Here is a 16,000-nt window from a genome sequence, read left to right on the forward strand (position 1 = left end):
GGTCGATTGGTGGTTGCCTAGAGGTAGAGGGTCTGGGAGAAATGGAGGGTGACTGCTGATGGTCATGTGGTTTGTTTTGGGGTGATGGTTGCACAATTCTGTGAGTATACTGCAAACCACTGAATTGTATGCTTTGAATTAATTGTATGATGTATGAATTATATGTCAATAAAGCTCCTGTATTTTTAAAATTTGTATCAACTCTTTCAGAACCTCATCCTATCCAAAGTTGCTGTTAGAACTGTAGTCAACAGTGAGAAAGAACAGAGGTTCTTCCTTGTTTCCGGTGCAGTTTTCTTCCTTGAGTTCTAGAGACAATACGACTATACGACTTTGCCCTGCTCAGCATCTCTTTATGTGGACAGAGAGGCCGACTTATGGATAGGTAATTACAGCGGTATGTGTGAAGACCAGTAATAGGCAGACGATGGGTATAGAAAGTAGAGCAAGCACAGATTTTTGAAGCCAGTTTGCCCTGGGCTTGGATCCCAGCTCTGCTACTCCCAGCCTCCACTTCCGCTTTTGTAAATTGTGGATAATAGTGAGCCATGGGACTGCTGGAGGAATTAAAGGAAATACTGTCCCAGAGCATCTATCACAATGTCAAGCGCAAGGCCCTGCACAGCAGCGCTTCTCACACTTCAGTTGTCATGGGAATCACCTGGGGATCCTGTTAAATTGTAGATTCTGATTCCGTAGGTCTGGGGTGGAGCCTGAAAATGCTTTTTCTAACAAGCTCCCAGGTGATGGCCGTGATGTTGGTTGAGGACCACCGGTTAAGTAGCAAGACTATAAAGAACCCTGTGTATGAAGCACCAGTGGCGTGTAGAGGAGGAAGCAGTAAATTAATGCTACAGAAGCGAAGGCTGGAGCTGGACTTTCCTTGAAGAACTGGCAGGGAGTTTGCCAGGAATGAGAAGGCGGAATGTGCATCGCAGAGAAGGGAAGAGGATGATCAAGACCTTGATGCAAGCGTGGAAGGTGACGTCAGCAATACCTTACGGAACGTGGTGAGCAGCAGCAGTTGGGAAGGTAGGTTGAGCCTGACCTTAAACCCGACGTTAGTGAGTTCTAACGTTAGCCTAGGCCAGTAGTTCTCAAAATGCAGCCCCGATCAGCACCATCCCCAGACTTGTTAGGAATGCACATTTTAGGACCCACCCCAGACCTACTGAGCCCGAAACTCTGGAGGAGCGGCCCAGCAACCTATGTTTAAACAGGTTCTTCAGGTAATACGATGCACAGTACAATCTGAGAGCCCCTGGCCCTGTGTAATGGGGATGGGGTACCGGGTGGTGTTTTAAATGGTGAAGTGATCAGATGTGTGGTACAAAGTTGACCCCAGCAGTTGAGACACACTAAAAAGGGAGAGGAGGAAGGTGGCACAACCAATTAGGAGGAGAGGATGCACGTCCAGGGGGAGGGGGTGGGCACCTGGACCAGGGCAGTGGCTGAGGGAATAAAGGGGAGAGAGCTGACCTGAGAAGAATTTAGGAGATGGATTCAGTAACCCCTGGAGACTAATTGGATGTAAGCTGTGAGGGTAAACAAAGAGGGGATGATTGCAAAGTTTCTGTCTCGGGTAGCTGAGTGGGTGCTGAAACTAACCAAATGGTAAGAGAAAGGAGAAAAGTAAGGCTTGAATGGGGGAAAAAATGAGTTTAATTATGGATAGGCTGAATTTGCTTCAGGACCATGCAAGGGGAAATGTCTTAAACGTGCTTGAAAATAATGGTCCAGGTCCCAAGTTCATGATCTACAAGGGTGAGTCAAGAATTATCCACACTCTGGCTGTAGAATTTATCTTAATTTTTAGGAAAGACAAATACATCATTTTTTGACATAATCTTCTTGCTTTTCGGTACACTTTGTCCATCTGTCAACAAGCTTTTGTATTTCCTCATTAAAAAATGTTTTAGGCTGAGCTGTGAGCCACAAATGCACTGCTGTCCTCACTTCATCAGAAGTGAATCTTTTTCCTCGTAGGGCTGCTTTCAGGGGACCAAACAGGTGAAGGTCCGATGGAGCAGGATCAGGACCACAGGGAGGATATTTCAACACTTCAACATGAAGTTTTTGCAGAGTGTTGACAGTGTGGGCAGAAGTGTGTGGATGTGCATTGTCATCCAAGATCACAATACCCTTGGATAAGCAGTCCACTGCATTTAATCTGAAGTTTAGGCTTCAGTACAAACTTTTTGAAACATAAGTGTGTTGTGGATTATTTCATAGGCAGAGCCATGGCTGATCTGCAAATGATTTGCCACATAATCTACTGTCACTCATCTATTCAACAGAATCATTTCACATGTACACTCAATGCTGTCTTCAGCCGTGGACGTGGACAAGTGTCCGGCTTCTTCTTGATGGCTAACACTTGTGCGACCTTCCTTGAACTTCTCTGTCCATTCATACACACTTCTTTGCAACAAGCCACTTTGTCCGTACTGTGCAAAAGTCTTTGATAAATAACGGCACCAGGTACACCCTCAGACCACAAAAAATGAATCACTGCACGCTGCTCTTCTTTAGTGCAAGTCACACGTGGGGCATCCATTTTTGCTCGCACTGCAGTAACAAATGAACTGATGTAACACACTCACACCTGCATAGCAGTGACTGCGGAGACAGTAGCCTTGAATGGAAAGTGCTGATAAGACAGTGTGGCCAACAGAAGTTTGAATATAACCGGAGTACGGATAATCTTTGACTCACCCTTGTAGATTTGGAACTTGTTGGTATGTAAGGGGCAGTGGAAGCTGTGCCCATGGTGAAAATTATTCAAGAAATGAGAACAGACCAAGGACAGAAGACATAGAAATCCCAGTATTCAGGCATAGGCAGAAAAAGAGGGGCTGGGGGTGGAGATTGAGAAAGAGTTATCTGAGAAGTTGAATAGCAAAGAAGCACATTGAAGAAATCTCGTGTGTCATACAGAAATGTGGTTGGCTGAAAATGACAGACAGTCTGGCCACAAGTTGTTTAAAGAGACAAATGATATTTTTCTTACATAGCAAGTTGGCAGTCCAAGCCTGGTGACATCGTAAAAGACCCAGGCTCCTGCTTTCTTTCTGTTCCATTTTTAAGGTGTTGACTTCTCATGACCATGGTTGAAGGATGGCTGCCATACCTTCAGGCATCACATCCAAATTCAAGGCAGGAAGAAGGGGACAGAAAGGCCAAAGCAGAACTAGTTACAACTGTCCCCTTTCTTTGGGAGTTTCTCTTTTTATTCATTGTACTTGTGGTTTCATCTTCTTGGCTAGAACTAAGTCATATGGTCACTCCTGGCTGCAAGGAAGGGTAGGAAATTGAGTGTTTAACTTTCTGGCGTCTAGAGAGAAGGCAAGGGAGAAAGGGTTGGGAGTGGATGCGACGTCTGCCAAGCTGTTGTGTATGCCACCTCTAAAAGCAGAGTTACAAGGAGAGACGTGGTGACAAAGGGGGACGAGGAGAGGCACAGCTTCTTAGCCCTATGCTGTTGCATAAATAAATCTTCACAAAATATAAATGTCAACATTGTCCAAGTAGTATAAAATTAAGAGTAAAAAAAAAAAACTTTCCCAGCTATCATTCCCAATATTATGATTTTTTTTACACTTTAAAACAGACTGCCTGCATTTTGGGCCATGAAGATCCAAACTCATTCTATACACAAACTGTGACTACTCACATTCTCCGCATCATGTTATCTATAGTGAATAGAACACAAAGCAGCTCAGAAAATTCTCTGATAGTTTCCCCTCTTGATGCTTTTACAATGTGAACAGTTCTTCTCTAGGCACATTTATGACTATTCTGACAGTATCAGCTGCTCAGCTGGGGACACCGAACCTGGATGAGTTTACTCGGAACATACGAATAAGGCATTCTGTAAGCATGGAAGGAGAAATGTATATGGCCGTACAAAGTATAAGAGTCTGGAGATGTTTGGAGAATAAGAGTTATTATACATGTGGTATGTCTCACTGCCAAGGTCACCTTATAGAAGATTTCTCTTCCCAACTAGAATCCCCTGTTCACTTGCATTGGAGGAATCTGAGAGCTGATTACAGAGGCAACATCCCACACTCTGCCATTGAGTGCCCCATGGTGACGGGCAAATTAGACTCCCAACATCAGGGTCAACAGGATAGCACTCTGGGCAGTAATTGATTTTAATTAATTAATTAATCTATCTATTGATTGGCTGTGTTGGGTCTTCTTTGCTGCACGCGGGCTTTCTCTAGTTGCAGAGAGCAGGGGCTACTCTTCATTGCGGTGCGTGGGCTTCTCATTGCGGTGGCTTCTCTTGTTGCGGAGCACAGGCTCTAGGCATGTGGGCTTCAACAGTTGTGGCACGTGGGCTCAGTAGGTGGCTCGCAGGCTCTAGAGCGCAGGCTCGGTAGTTGTGGCTCACGGGCTTATTTGCTCTGAGGCATGTGGCATGTGGGATCTTCCCAGCCCAGGGCTCAAACCCGTGTCCCCTGCATGGGGGGGGGGGGGGGGTGGATTCTTAACCACTGTGCCACCAGGGAAGCCCCAGTAATTGATGTTTGAAAGCTGACAGATATGCAACATTATTTGTTTTGGCTTAGTCTAGGCCACCAGAGTCCTCTTATTATATTTGGGAATGAGGGCTGTTTACAGCCAGGACTATACCTCTTGACTGAGGGCACCTGCGGGGCATTTCTAGAACAGATGAGCCATAAACTAGGAAGCCAGGAAAAGATCATGGTAAAAGCCAGCAGAGGATAACACAGCTGAGTGCCATCAAGACAAGTAAAGGATATAAAAATGTCTGTCAACAAATAAGCTCAGCACTAGTGTCATTAATATTTATCTTTAGTAATAGGACTGTAGTGTGGAAAACCAATTTAAAACAATAAATCATAAATGAAAATATCACAGTATTGACAGACACCTAACAGCAGATGAAAGAGATAAGGAAATTAACCAGATTAAAATCAGAAGTCTTCAGTCTTTAAAACCTGACCCAGAAGTTTAAGTAGAACTATTTTTGTAGATTTCCCTCTTTACGTTGTCTAGATTCTACCACAATCAAATCATATTACAGCTGAAATTGTATATTTATGTTACCTTAACTTTACAAGTAATTTTCAGATATTTTTAGCCTATGCCCAGAGATTACTTTTTTTTTTAAACAACTTTATTGAGATACATGCTTTTGCCATGGACATTCCTGTACAAATTCTGTGTAGACATACACTTTCATTTCTCCTGGGTATCTGCCTAGGAGTGTAACTGCAGGGACACACAATAACTGTGTTCAATATTTTGAGAAACCGCCAAGCTGTTTGCCAAAGCAGCTGCACATTTTTACATTCCCATCAGCAATGTATGAGAGTTCCAAGTTCTCCTCATCTAGAGACTTCATTTTTAAATGAAACAAACACAGAGAACCCAACTGCTTCCAGCCATAGAAAGTTTCCTTTCAGGGCAAATATCCTTTTTTTTTTTTTTTCATGAAAGAAAATGTCTTGCATCATCTCCCCCATCCCCCAAGTCTGTGTTTGTGGTGACTGCCCAACCCACACAGAGGAGAACCACCATGCGTGGTTTCTTTGGGTTAGGATGGGGTCCAGTAAGATCTGCAAGAGTGGGATATAGTTTAGCCAAAATCCAAGTAGGCCAACCAGACATTTGGCTTCTTGTTTGGACTTCGTTGGGGTCACTCATTTATTTTTAACCACCTGAGTGTAATTCCCAGGCACTAACTGCTTTAAAAGTTTGCTTGGCGCTGTACATGTGAAGTTCTCATTTTAGAAGTCTAATTAGTGACGGCATCCTGGTAGGGGAACCCCATCGCCATAAGGGCTCCAGGGTTCCCACTCCTGTTAATCTTAGGAAGTGGGGTTGGTCTCCCCAGGGAGGAGGCCAGGATTCCTCAGCTCCCGGAGTGAGGCCCCTCCCAAATCCCAGCTCCTTCTCCTGGGTCAGTGCCATCATGCCTAGAACCCTCTTGCCTAACTTTAATAATTGTTGCTTTTCCTTTCATTAATATTGTGCATTTAACACCCAGCCCCGCCTCCCTCCTCACACATTTGCTGAGGAAGAGACTCCTGAGCAATCTACACCACCCCACCCCCACTCCCCGCTAAGAGACTATAAGACCACAAACTGACTGACACCATATTTTCCCCCTAAGACTTGAAACTAAGCATACTGTCAAGGTCTCCCTCACCTCAGTCTCAGATCAACCTTATCCAAATAAAACTGAAATGGAAAAGTTATTTAACATTTTGTTGCCTTGACTCTGTGCCATTTTCATCTCCAATACTTGGGAATGACAGATTCCCTTAGAAGTATGATTATATCAGAAGCACGGAAACATAGGGATGCGTTTCTCATACATATTTCATCTAAATACTATCCTGTTTTAATCCATTTTATCTGACCAGATAACATACAAACAGAAATTTCACAAATAAATAATTTTACAATTCCTCCCCATAGAAGTTAGATATCTTTAGTATGTTTTAATATTCTACTTGGTATAGAGAAATAATTCTCCAATATCAGAAAACAGTCATGCAAATAAAACAATAAATGGCAATGGATGCACAGACTGGGGTGGGATTTGCAGGGGACAGGAAAACAACAGGAAGTGGTGGGACCATGCCCTGCAGGCAGGAGGGCTTTTCTAAATGGGGTTGCAGCTTCCCAGCTGCACCCACGGTGTCTAAGCTCTCAGACGCTGGTGCCGCCCTGCCTGGGTCTGCAACCAGCTCCGCCACTTCTTAGCTGTGTAAGTTGCTCAGCCTTTCTGTGTTTTGGGTTTTCCCTTCCTTAAAGTATGAACAATAATAATCAAGTTGTTACTTAGATTCCATTTGTGAAGTGCTTGGAACACTGCCTGGTTCATAGTGTTAGCTAATATCTGATTACAGCCATGTGGGGCCAGGTTACCACGGCTTGATTTTTTTTCATAGAAGGAGAAATCCAGGTTATTATATTTCTCAACATTTGGAATGTTGGTTTGTTTAAAGCAAAGTGTGACATTGTGGGCTGTGACTGTGCAACCCCTCTGAACTGTGCTGTCTTTTCTGCAATCTCACCAGCCCTCAGAACTCCCTGTTGCCGAGGGTATGTTGACAGCGCCACCCACCAGTTCTCTGAGCCCCAGAACTGTGGTACAGATGCCTGTTTAATCTCCTCAGGTGGATGTCTCAAACTTAAAACTTAAAAGAATTCTTGATTCGCTCACCACTACCCCCAACATAGAAAATCTGTTCTCCCTTCAGTCTCTCTCCTCTCAGTAAGTGGCACCACCATCTGCCAACCCCAGAAACCAGTCCCCCTCGGTTCTTCTCCTAATTTTCTTCCAGCCCCCCTCCAGTGCAGGTGAATGCTGCCCAGGGGGCCTGGCTAAGGGGAGGCCTGAAATCCACACTCCAGCGGTGGACCCCAGCACAGGGCAGCGTCTGCTTGAAGGCTGGGGCGGCTTCTCACCTACCATTTGGCTTAGCAGGGGCCAATCCCTTTCTCTCTTCCCTGGTCTTCTCCCGCTTCATTACCAAGTCTCTTGGTATTTTCTCCACAATTCTTGAATCTCTCTGCTTCCCTCCATCTCCACTGCCCAGGGTAAGCTACCCTCATTTTTCACCTGGATGATCAAATCGCTTTCCAACTGCAGGGCTGCTGCTTTGTTCACATACCCCTCTAGTCGTTCCCCACTCATTTGCCCGGTCAAATATATTACTTTAAAAGGCAAATCGGGTACATTACTACCCTGCTTAAAACCTTTTGATAACTTCCTGTTGTTCTTAAGGTAAAGATTAAACTCTTAATATCAGCTCCCTGCACGACCCTGCTCTTGCCTGACCCTCAGCCCCAAACCCAGCCACTCCGCTCTTGCGTAAGTTACCCTGGACTTCTCTCACTTTGTGTTTTATCATGCCCCGACAGCTCCTACTACTTTGGGGTTTCACTTAATATTTATTCATGGAGGCCTATTTTACCTCCATACTAAATTTGGTCCCCCTGTGCTGTGCTCTCAGCACCCTGCCCACGTGCTTCATAGAGCTTATATGTGTTACTGAAATGTACATACTATGTGCATATGTGTAAAAAAATCTATAACTGTTATTTCTCTTTAAATGACGTAAACTTTCTTGTGGGCTCTCGTTCCTGTTGGGGACAGGGCTAAACTTAAGCTTGCCATACTACTCAGCCATAAAAAAGAATGAAACTTTGCTATTTGCAGCAACACGGATGGACTTAGAGGGCACTATGCTCAGTGAAATAAGTCAGACAGAGAAAGGCAAATATTGTATGATATCACTTATATGTGGAATCTAAAAAATACAACAAACTAGTGAATAGTTTGTTGAAGAAAGAAGCAGACGCACAGATACAGAGAACAAACTAGTGGTTACCCGTGGGGAGAGGGAAGGGAGAGGCGGAATATAGGGGTGAGGAGAAACGCTTATTATGGAATTACAGGAAATCATGTGCGTGAAACTTCTGAAACTTGTAAAGCACTACAGAATTTAAAGAATCTTTCATTCAGTTAAAAAAAAAAGGTACCTGGGGAAAAAAAACCTTGCCAATGAAAGTTATATACTCTTAAACCATCTCATTTTGGGTAAATATTCAGTCAATTCAAAGTTGCAGTCCTATCAGAACGTTCCCCTCCCACTCCTGACTTCCAAGGTGGCCTGTGGGATCAAAGGGAAGCCTCAAGGCAGTGGCCAGAGGGGTCCCAGATCTGTGCGCAGAGCTGTGAGCGGTAGCCTGGGCCCTCACTGGCTTTTGCAGCCATGTCCCTAGTCATACCTGGCCACCGGGGCCCTGCTGGCATCAGCTGCTGAGATTGTTGGCTGTCAAGCTCATGATCTGTTGCTCTGGCACCTTGAGAGTCTGACGTCTCACCTTCTCACCCCAGCTCCTCCATCCCTGCTCCTCTCACCAGCTGACTTGGGAGCACGTCAGCTCTTGCTGAGGCTCTCATCTCTGCCCATCCTTGGGGTCTTAGCCACATTCTCTAGCCATTACCTGCCAATTAATCCACCACAAAGCCTCCGGTTCAGGATCACCTGGCCCCTGGCACAGTGCCCTTGGCCCATCCATGGGTCTCACCCATGCTACTTTCTGCTTGCCTGGCAGAAGGCATAAGAGAAATCTGGGTTCCTGGCACATCATCTGCAAGTTGTGGACACCCGTCAGCACTATCTCAGACTCCTCTCTCCCTAATGCTGCTGTCTGCTCCTATGCCCTGATCGATGTGAGACTTCTGCCGGAATTGGGCAGCCTTCCCAGCTGGGCCAGGGGAAGTGGGCTTCTGGCCTCCTCCACACTTAGCTGGATATTTCTAAGCCCTTGCCTCAGGGTTAGAACCCTAAGATAGGAGAATACAGACATGCCCATGTTGACCACTTACCCTACCGCTTTCTCCATGAAATTTATTTATTTATTTACTTTTTCTAATGAAGACATAAGAACTTTAAATTGAAAGTCAAAATTAATACTTCATAAAAGTCAGATAAAACATACTGCTGCTTATATGTAGGTTTCAAGAACTACATATAAACACTATATAAACAAACACTACTGTATAAACAAACACTATAGGTACAGATTTCACTATATTTAAAATTCAGTATTTGATAAGGTCCTTCACCATACAATGTCCATTACACTGCAAACTATATAAAGGAAAATTTTTAACTGCATAAATGAGTTTAATGTATCTATGCTGTAGAATAAAATGGAGTAAACAAACATTTATCATTCTCTTGGACTGTAAGAGTAAGATACTGTACCAAGCTGGGCTGAGAGAAAATAAGAACAAACAGGGAACACCCAACAGTTATTTCAAGCAAAAAGTAGATACATTATCACATATTCCCTTTGTATACATTACTTAGTATTTATGATGTATGAAATCTTTAAAGAATAGTGTTGTGATATGTAAACTTTAAGTAGTGAAGTCATGGACTTTAAAGAGTATTTTTTACATTCAATACAACTTATTTTAGAACCAACAGATTATGCCAGCAGATTATTTGTGTCAGAAACAAGCAACATGTATATACTGCAATTTTATTCATGAAATTTATTTTTATCTCCCCAATTGCCATTCTCTCTTTGGGTTTTAGCTTAAGGCTTAAGAGAGTCCTTTCCTGGCCTTTCAGATTAGATTGACTGTAAATTTCACAAGGGCAGAAACTGTTTTGTTCATTTCTGATTCTCAGCGTCTCACACAATCCTGGGCACACGGTGCCAGGACACAGAAAAGAAACACACGAAAATTTTGTTGAACAAATACTGTTAATGTGCCTTTACCCCTAATAGACATTAAAGTCAGGAGGCCAAGGGTGACATTTTATAAATCCCTCTAGTCTCTTATCATGCAGGGCTTTGGAGTAAGTTTCTGGCCCTACTACTACTCATTTATTGAACAAATACTTTTTGAGTGCATACTATGTGCTATGCACTGGGCTTGTTGTTGGAGATATAGGAGTAAATCCTTTAAAACATTTTATTAAACATTAAACACATCCAAAAATTTGATAATATACATGTAAAGTGAAAAAAAAATGATAAAACGAACCCCCTCTAAACTTTGATAATTTCAATGGTAAATCTTTACATAGTGAGGAAAACAGATTGAAGGGGGCCAGAAATAGATCCCTGGAGACCAGATGAGGCTGCAGCAGCCTTGGCAGAGAGATGACAAGGTCTGCTATAGGGTGGTACAGGGAGAAGGAAAGGGAAGGTTGGGCTCAAGAGATATTTAGGTGGAAAACAGTACTTGACGGATTGTTACTCACTAGTTGTACGACCTAGTAGTCGCAAACTTTCCGAGCCTCACTTTCTGCATCTGTAAAATAGGTTAGTGATAACTACAGTTATTTGTATCCCTAGCACCTAGCACAAAGCTTGATACAAGATGACACACACAAATTACTGTTGTCCTTGCTGTGGAAGCTTCACAAATGCCGGCAGAATGGATATTTTGTCTTAGGGCTGGAACTCGCCATCGTCCTCTGAGGAGGAAAATGATATACGATGGTGCCTTTACCAGAACCCGCGGCCATTGTCCCCAGGCAGCGCGGGCGCGCGGGGCAGGGCTGGCCCGGGGGAGAGTCTGGGACGGCCCCGGTCCCGCCCACAACCTTGCGAGCTCCGCCCCCGGAACCGCGCGCGTCGCCGCCGCCGCTGCGCGCGCCCCGCCCCGCTCCTGCTGGTGACGTCCGGGCCAAACGGGCCGGGCGGGCTTCGCCGAGCCGTGTGCTTCCGAGGGCTCAGGGGTCGCTGGGGCCTCGTGGCGGGGCGGTTCCGCGGGGCTTGGCCCGCTTCCTTCCCTCCCCCGTGCCCTCTCGCGGCCACCAGCGGGGCCTGCGCTTCAGCCGGAGATCCGGAAAAAGGGTGAGTGTTGGCGGGAGCGGGATGGGATCGCCGGGCGCGCGCTCCGCCCTCCCGGGCATTGTCTGGGCGGGGGCGGCGCGGGCACGTGCGCGCCCTTCCCCCATCGCGGCCGCCGCCGGCCCCCTGGCTCGGGGGAGGGAGGGGGCGGGTGGCTGCCGAGAGGAGAGGATCCGGAGGAGGAGGCTGGGTCCCGGGTGAGTGTGTGGCGGGGGAGGCTCCGCAGCGGGAACCCGGAATTTGGGTGTGGGTGGGGTGTCCTTTGCTAAGGGGCACCGCGCTCTCTGAGGGGATGGGGGTGCCCTGGGCCCCAGTGGCGGGAGCTCTTAGGATGTTAAACCTGGTGGCCTGCTGTGGGATTGGAGACGAGATTTGGCCCCAGCACCGGCAAGTTGTGGATTCATCAGCAGGAATCCTGGAATCTCCCTCCAACCTGTCGCCGTCCCTACCGTCCGCCTCCGCTGTGAAGGATGAGCAGGATTTAGAAAGGTTGGAGGATATTCCAGGGATGGTGCCGAGTTAGAGCACTAAATGTGTGTATGGGGTTGCAGTGAAAGGCTGGTTTGGTGGGTTGTGGCTAGATTGCAGAAGACAACGAGATTTATATATATAACCTTTTTTTTTTCTGTTATGAATGTAATTATGTTAAAAAATAGAAAGTAGAGGAGGCACATATCACCAGTAATTCTACAGCCTGACATCTCATTCTTAGAATGTTGATATATGTTTGCTAGTATTTTCTTCTAAGCTTGTTAACAGTTATGGAATTCTAACTACGATTTTCCATTCCCTTTTCTCGTTAAGATGTAAAAATGCAATATAATATTGTATAGTATTCAGCAATATAATTTCCTCTTTCTTAACGAGCAAGTAGCAGGTATTCATCATAGAAATATTTTAAAATACAGACAAGAAAAATGAAGAGGACGCATAGTTTTACTGTCTAAAGGTATCATTGAGAGTACATTTTCGGTTGTGTATGTTCTTTCAAAGATAGGAGCAGCTGAAGCTGTTCTTAGGAATTTAGTTTTTATGAGAACCCTTTGAAGGTTTTAAGAAGGAAAGTAGCATAATTGACTGCTGTGTGGAGGAAGAGGGCAAGAGTGGAAGCTAGAAGGTCGGTGAGTTTACAGTACCTTGGACTAGGTCCATGATTGTGGAGATGGGGAAGAGTAGAAAGATTAACAAATATTTTGGAGATAGAATGAACAAAATTGGTGAGGGAAAGGAAGAACTCTGCTTTTTGATACTTGTTTCGAGCAACTTTGAGTAGATGGCAGCATTCACTGAGAAGAATGGAAGAGAGAAATTTGAGGTGGGAGAAATCGTGAGTTCTGTCTTAGGTGTATTAAATTTGAAATGTATATGAGATATGAAGTCGGTACGTCGAGGAGGCAGTCAGATGTGCAGGTGTGGAGCTTCCAGAAGAGAACCTAGAGCTGGAGATAAAAATTTGAGAGTACTCAGTATATAGATGACAGTCAAAGTTGTGGGACTACCTGAGATTACTTAGGAAAAGAGTGTATATAGGGAAGTGAAAATTGAGTGAGGCTCAGGCACTCTAATGCTTGGAGATCTTATAGAGGAGGAAGAAGGTTGAGCACAGTACAGAAGAAACAGGAGAAAAAGCAGGAGACTGGGGGCTTCCTTGGTGGCCAGTGGTTAAGAATCTCCCTGCCAATGGAGGGAACACGGGTTTGATCCCTGGTGTGGGAAGATTCCACATGCCCCAGGCAAGCCACAACTACTAAAGCCCTTGTGCTGTAGGGCCCACGTGCCGCAGCAACCAAAGCCCATGCATCTAGACCCCGTGCTCTGCAACAGGAGGAGCCACCACAAAGAGAAGCTCGCCCACCTCAACGAAGAGTAACCCCCACTTGCCGCAGTTAGAGAAAGCCTACTTGCAGCAACAAAGATCCAACACAGCCAAAAATAAATTTTAAGAAATTAAAAAAAAAAAAAAAAGCAAGCAGGAGACTGGTGTCATGGAAGCCATGAGAGCTATGTTTCTTGTTGATGAAGGCTTGGCCCGTCAGTGCTTCTTAGATGTTTAATTAGATGTTCACTTGGATTTGGCGATGCAGAGGTTATTAGTTTGGTCATTGGTGTTACTATGCAGAGTTTTAGAAGTAGGAGGTGGAAACAGATGGGAGTAATTGAATGGGAATGGGGAAATGAAGACAGTGAGTGTGAATTAAAAACAAGTGTCCCTCGTTCAAGACACCTTATTTTCATCTCCCCGCAAACTAAATTTGATAGATGAAAAATGGTGTCTTGTTTGATGTTTCACTCCTTGATTACTAGTATGTTTGAACATTTTTTCACATTTATTGGCCATTTGTGAATTTCTGTTCCTGTGTTTTCTGTGTCTTTTGTGTTTGTCATTTTCTAAGTGATTGACTTTCTAATTGTCAGGAATTCTCTAAATACCAAAAAATATGTAGCCTGATACAAAGCTTACAGAATTTTCCTCTTTATGTGTGTCACGGCCCTCCTCCCCTACCCCCTGGGAATAAATGAGTTTATTACCTGTGCTCCATCAGGAAGGACATGGTTAAGAATGGAAAAACCATACCTACCATTTAACTCCTATGTATACTTTTTTTCAGTTGTAGTAAAATACACATAACAATTTACCACTGTAACCATTTTTAAGTGTACTGTTCAGTGGTATTAAATACATTTATACTGTTGTGCAGCCATCACCACCATCCATTTCCATAACTCTTTTCACCTTGTAAAACTGGAACTCTGTAGCCACTAAGCAATAACGTCTCATTTGCCCCTTACCCCAGCTGTTGGCAATCACCATTCTGCTTTCTGTCTCTGTGATACTGACTACTCTGAGTACCTCATGTAAGTGGAATCAGGCAGCCTTTGCCTTTTTGTGACTGGCTTATTTTACTTAGCATAATGTTCTGAAAGTTCATCCACGTTGTAGTGTATGTCTGAATTTCCTTTTTAAAGGCTGGATAATGTTCCAGTGTATGTATATATCACATTTTATTCATTCATTCATCTGTTGATGAACAGCTGAGTTGCTTCCATCTTTTGGCTCTTGTGAATAATGCTCCTAGGAATGTGGATGCAGACATACTTGTTTGAGTTCCTACTTTCAGTTCTTTGGGAGTATTTACACCGAAGTGGAATTGATGCATCATACAGTAATTCTATTTTTAATTTTTTGAGAAATCACCACACTTTTCCATAGTGGCTGCACCATTTTATATTCCCACCACCAATGCAAAAGGGTTACAATTTCTTCATGTCCTTGCCAATACTTTTCTGTTTTTTTGATAGTAGCCATCCTAATGGGTGTGAGGTGATCTCTCTTGTTTTTGATATGCACTTCCCTATATTTCAATGATGTTGAGTATCTTTACATGTGCTTATTGGCCATTTGTATATCTTCTTTGGAGAAATGTCAATTCAAATCCTTTACACAATTTGTATCGAGTTTTAACATTTAGGTCTTTGATCCATTTTGATTTAATTTTCATACATGGCATTAGTTAAGGGTCCAACTTCATTTTTTTGCATATAGACCTTCAGTTTTCCTAGCACTATTTGTTAAAATGACTGTTTTTCCCCCATTAAGTGGTCTTGGTACCCTTGTCAAAAATCATTTGACTATATATTCAAGAGTTTATTTTGGGGCTCTCTATTTTATTCCATTGGTCTATATGTGTGCTTATTCCAGTACCACACTGTTTTGATTACTGTAGCTTCTAGTAAGTTTTGAAGTCAGGAAGTGTGAATCCTCCAGTTTTGTTCTTTTTCGAGATTGTTTTGGTTATCCAGGGTCCCTTGAGATTCCATATGAATTTTGGGATGGATTTTTCTATTTCTGCAAAAAATGTCATTGAGATTTCAATAGGGATTGCATTGCATTTATAGATGGCTTTGGATAGTATTGACTTTTCAACAATATTAATAAGTCAGTCAGTGAAAATGGGGTGTTTAACCATTTATTTGTGTCTTTAATTTCTTTCAGCAATATTTTGTACTTTTCATTGTATAAGTCTTTTACCTTCTTGGTTAGTTCCTAAGTATTCTTTTTGATGCTATTATGAATGGAAATATTTTTGTAATTTCCTTTTCAGATTGTTAATTGTTTGTGTATAGAAATGTAACTGATTTTTATGTGTTGACTTGGTATCCTGCTACTTAGCTGAATTCATTTATTCTAACAATTTTTTGGTGGTGTCTTTAGGGTTTTCTACATTTAAGATCATATCCCCCCAAATTAAAATTCCTTTGTATTCATTCAGTGGATACACTATAATTTGCTCTGGGCTATTGCCAGTTTTGTATTATAAAATATATAGCAAGAGGAGAACTAATATTTAAGTTGTAGATCTGTAAGTACAGCCCATGTATGATATATCTCACCAGCCTTGAGAGTATTTCCTTAGGACAGATTCTCAGAAATACTTGATCCTCCTCTCTTCTCATTCAATCGTAGAGAGTAGAATTCTTCATTGCCATCTCCTTAAATTGGTCCCCACCTCCTGCCTTTAACCCTGCCCCCCTTTCGGTGTGTTTTCTAGGCTGCTACTGAATGGAGGGTGAGGGTCAGGATTGGTGCATTATTCCCTCATAGAAAACAAGACTTATGAAGCAGGTCATT

General features: G+C 43.5%; 1 protein-coding gene across 9 annotated transcripts in view; it reads left to right on the forward strand.

Moving 5' to 3' along the window:
- Positions 1-11,158: 11,158 nt before the first annotated feature.
- The window catches only part of YEATS2 (YEATS domain containing 2), a 104,840-nt gene continuing 99,998 nt past the window's right edge, over positions 11,159-16,000 (forward strand). For 4 of the 9 annotated variants that reach the window (XM_057740137.1, XM_057740139.1, XM_057740135.1 and 1 more), the window contains exon 1: positions 11,159-11,373. Coding sequence is in view for 3 of the 9 variants with exons in the window: in XM_057740133.1 (XP_057596116.1) it covers positions 11,395-11,567 (173 nt within the window). In the remaining 6 variants the exon portion in view is untranslated. The other 5 variants (XR_009054408.1, XM_057740133.1, XM_057740132.1 and 2 more) reach the window with 2 other exon arrangements.

The sequence above is a fragment of the Hippopotamus amphibius genome, chromosome 6, assembly GCF_030028045.1.
Source record: "Hippopotamus amphibius kiboko isolate mHipAmp2 chromosome 6, mHipAmp2.hap2, whole genome shotgun sequence".
In the NCBI taxonomy this organism is placed as follows: domain Eukaryota; kingdom Metazoa; phylum Chordata; class Mammalia; order Artiodactyla; family Hippopotamidae; genus Hippopotamus; species Hippopotamus amphibius.